Consider the following 7,799-nt stretch of genomic DNA (forward strand, 5'->3'; position numbering starts at 1 on the left):
TCTCCGATTGTCCGTTAGCTTAGCCTTTAGCCTCTTGCCTGCCCGACAGCCTCTGTACCGGCGCTGAAGTTCGATCGGGATCTCGTGGCGATCTCCAGCCCGTGCCATTGACTTCAGCGACAGTAGATCCTCTCTTGAGTAAACAAGACGATTCTCTCCATATTCAAAAGAATCCATTTAAAAAATTATAGTAAAAAAAAATTAATAAAAAACAGAAAATTTTTGAAATTGCTGCGGAGCTACTGGAAGAGGCAGCCGTCCTCGTCGGCGCCTTTAATCCTTTTAAAGGAAGCGGTTCAGTGAGAAACCTGTTCTTGGACTTTTCTAGTGCCTTCAACACTATCCAACCCACTCTGCTGCAGGACAAACTGACTAAGATGCATGTGGACCCTGGTCTGGTCTCCTGGATTACGGACTATCTTACTGATCGACCACAGTATGTAGTCAGGCTGAAGGATATCAAGTCTGACACTGTGGTGTGCAGTACAGGAGCACCTCAGGGGACAGTACTGGCCCCTCTCCTCTTCACCATCTACACCTCAGACTTCTGCTACAACTCAGAGCTGAGTCTCGTCCAGAAGTATGCTGACGACACTGCCATTGTTGGATGCATCAGGGACAACAGCGGAGACGAGTATAGGAGTCTGATAAGTGACTTTGTGGACTGGAGTGAGAGGAACCACTTGCAGCTGAACACCTCAAAGACCAAGGAGCTGGTCTTGGACTTCGGGAGGTCCAGGACAAAGCAACGTCCAGTGTCTATCAGAGGCGACGAGGTGGAGATAGTGGACAACTATAAGTACCTCGGTGTGTGGATGGACAGTAAACTGGACTGGTCCTGCAATACAGACCATGTATATAAGAAGGTTCAGAGTAGACTGTACTTTCTGAGGAGGCTTCGATCATTTAACATCTACAAGAAGCTCCTCTGCATGTTCTACCAGTCTGTGGTGGCCAGTGTCATGTTCTATGCTGTGGTGTGTTGGGGTGGAAATGTGTCCAAGAGGAGTGTCAACAGGTTGGACAGGTTGATCAGGAGGGCTGGCTCTGTGGTTGGAATGAAGCTGGACTCACTGGTGACAGTTGCTGAGAGGAGATCATTGAACAAACTACTGTCCATCATGATGATGACAGTCATCCTCTGAACACTGTCATCAGTGAGCAGAGAAGCAGAATGAGTGCACGAATGCTCCTACCCAGGTGCAAAACAAATAGACTCAGGGACTCATTCATCCCTCGGGCTATTAAATTGTACAATTCTGAGTTTGGGGGCAGGAGTGGAGTGAGAGTATCTGGATGTTCTGTTCCATGTTAGTCTTTGTATCCTTTGTCTTTGTTGTTTTCTTTTACCTATGTTCTTTGTCTTTATCTTTATACTTAGATTGTGTCATCTTGTTCTTTCTCTTTATTTTCTTGTTCTTATTTAATTTTTTATGTATTATTTTTTATTGTTTATGAAAAATTGCTGGCTACTGGAAAAAACAATTTCCCGAAGGAGACCTCCTGAGGGATCAATAAAGTTTTACCTTACCTTACCTTACCTTAGTCAGAGTCTGTCTGGTGTGACTCTGGCCTTCTCTCTTCACGGAGGCTCGTTAGCTCCGCCATTAGCGTCGACTCCGGCTCGTCAGCGATATCATCTGTTATTTTCAAGTTCTTGTCCAATTTGTCGACTCGTTCCCTTTCCTCTGGACGAGGTTGCGTCTCATTCCTCGCGTTACGATGGAGTCGCACACTACGGTAAGAAAAATAATCCCTCGCTTTCAATGACGTCAGTTGGTGATGGATTCGATGTTTTTTTTAAACGTTTGAATGTTTAAAGAAATGTACTTCGTTGAGTTAAAGTTGTTAGAAGTTTTGAACGCGGCGTTAAATCAAACCGTTAGCTTCAGTAAAGTTGGCGCGATTTTGGCAGATTCGATCTTTGTGCGGTAATAACTCGGGAACGCTAAGGTGTTGAATTACAAATATTATCTTTTTCTAATCAGAGTTAATATGTACGTTAATATTTCGTCATATTGTCCTGATAAAATACACGGATCTCTATGCAGACGGCAAGTGAGGCGGCGTATAAGGGACCGGCCTCCAATAGACGAACACCGAAAAAGGGTTGACTTCTTTATAACTCCTTAATTTTAGTTTTTATGGTCACCATGTTCATGTGATTAAAGAAGGGCCTCCATATATATGTTACTACACATTAGATGTTTTAATTTCTTCTTTAAATCAATATTTTCATGCAATACTCATACATTTTGTAATAGCTTTAATTACAACTCTGGTCACCAAATTCATAAGCTATTACAAAATGTATGTGGAAATATTATACAGAAATGGTCATATATCACGCTATTGTTGCTGTTTACGTGCGATCAACACATGTTTTCTTCAAAAATGAGGGTGTAGTACATAGCTAGTGTAACAGTGATCAAAATACATCGGGCTTTGTTATTTTTAATAACTCGTATAAAGAGGTATTAGAGCGCAAAGATCGAATCTGTCAATATCGAGCCAATTTACTTAAGTTAACGGTTTTCATCAGGCCTCAGTCGGATTAAACTACAGCTGTGCAGCATTGACACGTTGGCATCACTAGTTTACATCCTTCAAGTGTGTCGTGTATTGTGTTCACTTGTGTGTTTATCATCCTCTCGGAATAGTTTGATTCATTTGTTTGAAACCTTTTTTTTAAATTAGTAATTTAAAATAAATTGATTGCTTAAATGTATCAATCATCAATTTAAAACTATCTAGATACATAATTCCTGTGAGAGTAAAAATGATCAATAATTCTGCTTTGATTTTTCTGGGACTACTGTGCTTTTTTTCTCAGTGTTATCTTGATCTTTTAAGTGTATTTTTATTAAAATCTTTTAAGCACTTAGTGACCCAGGTCTAGAAAAGCGCTCTACAAATAAATTAATAATATTAATAAATAATAATAATAAATAAATATTTAAAAATTCTCTCGTTTAAAAACCTAAACTTTTTCCTCGTGTTTTGCAGCGTGAGTGTATTTCGATACATGTTGGCCAAGCCGGCATCAACATGGGCACTGCATGCTGGGAGCTGTACTGCCTGGAACATGGGGTCCAGACTGACGGGCAGACGTGGTCCAGGAACGTTAAAGAAGATTACTACAGTAATTTTTTTAATGAGACCAGAGCCGGGAAACCTGCCCCGAGAGCCATCTTTGTGGACCTGGAGCCCACAGTCATAGGTCGGTCCGTAGATGAGGAGGGGCGACGAGGCCTTAGTGTGTCTCAAATCACATACTTGTGTACTTCAACTTAGTATGTTTAGTGCATAAGTGCGTCTCAATTCTTAGTATGTAAATGTAGTGCTCCATACACACTAAACTGTCACTAAACTGAGTATGGATCGATAGACTCTTTCTACACTAAACGACTCCATCTTAGTGACGTTAACGTTGTGAAAAAAGTTTTATATATTTATTATCATTATATGTTCATATACTCACAGGTGTATTTTCAGCAGCAGGAGGATTCTTGAAACCAAACGTGCTGCCAGCAGATGGCGCTAGTGTTCCTACAACTGGTTGAAATCATTGTTAAATAACTACTAAATACTATGTATACTTGTTACTACACTATCACAACTCCAGAGTCAAGTACTGGACAATACTACACATATATTCTTGTTACTACACTATCACAACACCAGAGTCAAGTACTGGACAATACTACACATATATACTTGTTACTACACTATCACAACACCAGAGTCAAGTACTGGACAATACTACACATATATACTTGTTACTACACTATCACAACACCAGAGTCAAGTACTGGACAATACTACACATATATACTTGTTACTACACTATCACAACACCAGAGTCAAGTACTGGACAATACTACACATATATACTTGTTACTTCACTATCACAACACCAGAGTCAAGTACTGGACAATACTACACATATATTCTTGTTACTTCACTATCACAACACCAGAGTCAAGTACTGGACAATACTACACATATATACTTGTTACTACACTATCACAACACCAGAGTCAAGTACTGGACAATACTACACATATATCCTTGTTACTACACTATCACAACACCAGAGTCAAGTACTGGACAATACTACACATATATCCTTGTTACTACACTATCACAACACCAAAGTCAAGTACTGGACAATACTACAGATATATACTTGAACTGACACCTCCATCAATCTGTTCATGTTCCCTCCAGATGAGGTGCGTACAGGAACCTACCGTCAACTGTTCCCCCCTGACCACCTGATCACAGGGAATCAAGGCACTGCTAATATGTATGCTCAAGGTCGCTACACCGTCGGGAAGGAGATCATCGACACCGTTTTGGACCAGACTCGTATATTGGTAAGAGGTCAAAATGGTGTTGGATCGTGTACTTCAACAAGTTCTAAACGTTTGACTCTCCCATAGGGTTGGGGTAAGGGTAAGGGTAGGGGTTAGGATAACAAGACAGTTACAGTTACTATACTGTTTCATTGTCTATGAAGGGTTACTTCTTATTCTTGGTATTCTATTATGACAAAAAAGGTACTAAAGAAGAATAGCATTTGATGGCCCAGTTTAGACATCACAAAGCAATTGATAACTCTACTTTCTCCTTGTAGGCGGAGCAGTGTACTGGACTGCAAGGGTTCCTGATCTTCCACTCCTTCGGTGGAGGCACTGGTTCTGGGTTCACTTCCCTGCTGATGGAGCGACTCGCTGACAATTATGGCAAGAAGTCCAAGCTCGAGTTCGCAGTGTACCCATCTCCCGAGGTGTCCGCCGGGGTGGAGCCCTACAACTCCATCTTGACCACCCACGCCACCATGGAGCACTTCGACTGCACCTTCATGGTGGACAACGAAGCCATCTACGACATCTGTCGCAGGAACCTGGACATCAACAGGGCCTCGTACACCAACGTGAACAGGCTCATCGGACAAATCGTGTCTTCGATCACCGCTTCTCTTCGCTTCGATGGAGCCCTGCATGTGCATCTCACCGATCTTCAGACCAATCTGGTGCCTTTCCCTCGTATCCACTTCCCTCTGGTCGCCTACGCCCCCGCCATCTCCGCAGAGAAGGCCTACCACGAGCTGGTGTACGTGGCCGACATCACCAACGCCTGCTTCAGGCCCGCCAACCAGATGCTGAAGTGTGACCCTCGTCACGGTAAATGCATGGCCTGCTGTCTTCTCTATCGTGGAGACGTCGTGCCCAAGGACGTGAACGCCGCCATCAAAGCCAGACGCAGCATCCAGGACTGGTGCCCCAACGGCTTCAAGGTGGGCATCAACTCCCAGCCCCCCACCGTGGTTCCAGGAGGAAACCTGGCCAAGATGGCTAGGGCAGTGTGCATGCTGAGCAACACCTCCGCCATCATCGAGGCCTGGGCTCGCATGGACCACAAGTTCGACCTCATGTACGCCAAGAGGGCCTTCGTCCACTGGTACGTGGGCGAGGGGATGGATGAGAGCGAGTTCACCGAGGCCAGAGAAGACATGACAGCGCTGGAGAAGGAATACGAGGAACTCTGTGCCGACCCTGTCGAAGGGGGGGGGGTGATGAGTTCTAACAGCGTAGAAGCTGTTAGCTGCTGAAACATGTTAAAGTGCCACGTTCTGGTCACATGGTTTTCAAAAATAACATTTTTTGCAAAATATCTTCGTGTCCATCTCCTCCTGAACTTACCAAATGAAAAGTAATCTTACCGGAGCAGCGGCCATCATTCAGTTGATAGTTGGGTGATGAGTAAACTTTCTCTTGATCCAGTCTTGCTGGTAATCTAGATCAAAGGATGTATATGAAAATACAATAAAACTATCAAAAGTAAAGCTGCTTGGAATTGGAAATGGACTTTTAGTTGCTTTATTTACTGAACTTTCTTACTCTTAAGTATCTACAAATGGTAAAGAATGTGTTTAATTCCCAGGTAATGTGGCTCTCAAATGATGGAAATTAACCATTACTGGTATAATACACTAATGTTACACTATTCATTAAACCTCTATAATTCTGGATCACTGGTAATATTTGGTATTGGTAATTTGTATTTTTATTTTTTATTTTTCATGAAAAATTGCTGTATTTTCTGAGGCTATTGGAAAAAAACAATTAAAAATTAAATTTTCAAAAGCAAATCACTTGAAAAGACATTAACCTTATATTCAGAAAGTCACTTTGAAAGCTTGTCTTAGATCAAAGTGATAAAAGCAGCCTTTATTGGTGGTAAATATTCGATTAAAAAAAAACATTACAGTCTCCGATGGATTAAAACATGCAGTTACATATTCCAACCGGCAGGTGTCAGTGCTGAGCTGTGTTGCACTGAACGCAGCAGGTTGTGTAAAAGTCGAGACAATTCACAGTAAAACGAGAGTTTCTGGTTCAGTTCCGTTCCCGTGACGATGTTCGTAAACATAATCGATTTCTTTCATTTCCTGGTCTGACGACACACGTGACTTTGACACCAACAGGAAGTGACCTCGCTACATGTGACGAAGCTGCTAATTGGCTGAAGCTGTTTTACTAATAATAATATAATATTAACACACAACTGAACAAGGAAATACAAACATTCGAGTTCAGAAATAATTCGCTCATGTACATTTAATAATTGATTTAAATCGGGAAGAAAAAAAATCGAAATGAAAACTAAATAAATACTGAGGTGTTTATAAACTACTCACTGGTAGAATGAGTTATTGAAAGAGGAATATTCTAACATTTTTGTTATTTAAAAAGCGAATTATTTCGGAAATCGAATGTTTGTATTTCATTTTACAGTTGTGTGTTATTAGTAAAACAGCTTCAGTCAATCAGTGGTGTAAGGAAATGACAACTTTACTGTAATCAATCATCTAGATTTAACACACATTTCAAATAGTCACTTCATTAACTGATAATCTTTTATATTTAATTCATATTAAATAATCCTATTCTTGCATTGCATTCACTGACTGCAACACAAGGCCGAGGTCACAAAGCCTTGCACACACAGAAAGATTAAACAATCCCAGACTCCCAGCAAATCTGTGGACACCTGTTTGAAAACTCCCACTGAAAGACACAACAGTCCAGCAAGAAGCTGAGAACAAACTCTCTCTAGAAAACAACAAACCTTTGGTAAGTTTCCACTACGATCACGTGCGACGGCCATCTTAGAATCAAGTGTTTACAGTTACTGACCAATCCTACATTCACATTTGACTAGAGGCGTTAACCTGAATATTCTACTATAAAGATCCACCATTTTGTCTGATCTTTGCGTTCTGGCATCCGAAGTCTGCGATAGATCTCTCTGCTTGCTAGCGCCCGTGTTCACGTAAGTTTGTCTCTGACTTTTGCTTAATTCACTAAACGAGCATTTTTCTTAAACTCATCCATGTGTCTGTCCTTCATTCCATCACCACATACGAGGCTGGGGAGGGTCGGTTCATCGGAACACAAAAATCCCTAATAACTTGGTGCACGTGACCCTTGGCGTGGACTGATGGTTTGAAGGCCTTTTCGATTCCGAGACGAACTATGAGCTGATTGTTCTCCAGGCAACCAGGGATCCCACTATACCTTACTTCAAGAATCAGGTGAGAAAGATTTTATCTTATTTTCTACATAGATTTTATAATCTATAATCTAAAATTAAGTTTATATTTTGGTTAGGAAAGATTACATATACATTTTATATTAGTTTTGGTTGCCTGGAAGAATAAACGTAAGTCTCTGGTTCTGTCACAAATTTAGATTATATATTTCAATAGTGCTTTCATAAGCTGATGCTCG

At 41.2% G+C, this 7,799-nt stretch overlaps 1 protein-coding gene across 2 annotated transcripts; it reads left to right on the forward strand.

Moving 5' to 3' along the window:
* Positions 1-912: 912 nt before the first annotated feature.
* LOC148068029 (tubulin alpha-1A chain-like) lies at positions 913-6,035 on the forward strand. 2 transcript variants are annotated; one of them, XM_087803596.1, is made up of 4 exons: positions 913-1,740; positions 3,007-3,220; positions 4,231-4,379; positions 4,640-6,035. In XM_087803596.1, the coding sequence occupies exons 1-4, from the start codon at positions 1,723-1,725 to the stop codon at positions 5,615-5,617; spliced, it is 1,359 nt and encodes a 452-aa protein (XP_087659722.1). In that variant the 5' UTR covers positions 913-1,722; the 3' UTR covers positions 5,618-6,035. The 2 variants fall into 2 exon arrangements, with proteins under 2 accessions (XP_087659722.1, XP_087659721.1); XM_087803595.1 differs by lacking the exon at positions 913-1,740 and adding an exon at positions 1,752-2,109.
* Positions 6,036-7,799: the final 1,764 nt, after the last annotated feature.

Source organism: Callionymus lyra, chromosome 12 (genome assembly GCF_982586985.1).
Source record: "Callionymus lyra chromosome 12, fCalLyr1.hap1.1, whole genome shotgun sequence".
Lineage (NCBI taxonomy): Eukaryota > Metazoa > Chordata > Actinopteri > Syngnathiformes > Callionymidae > Callionymus > Callionymus lyra.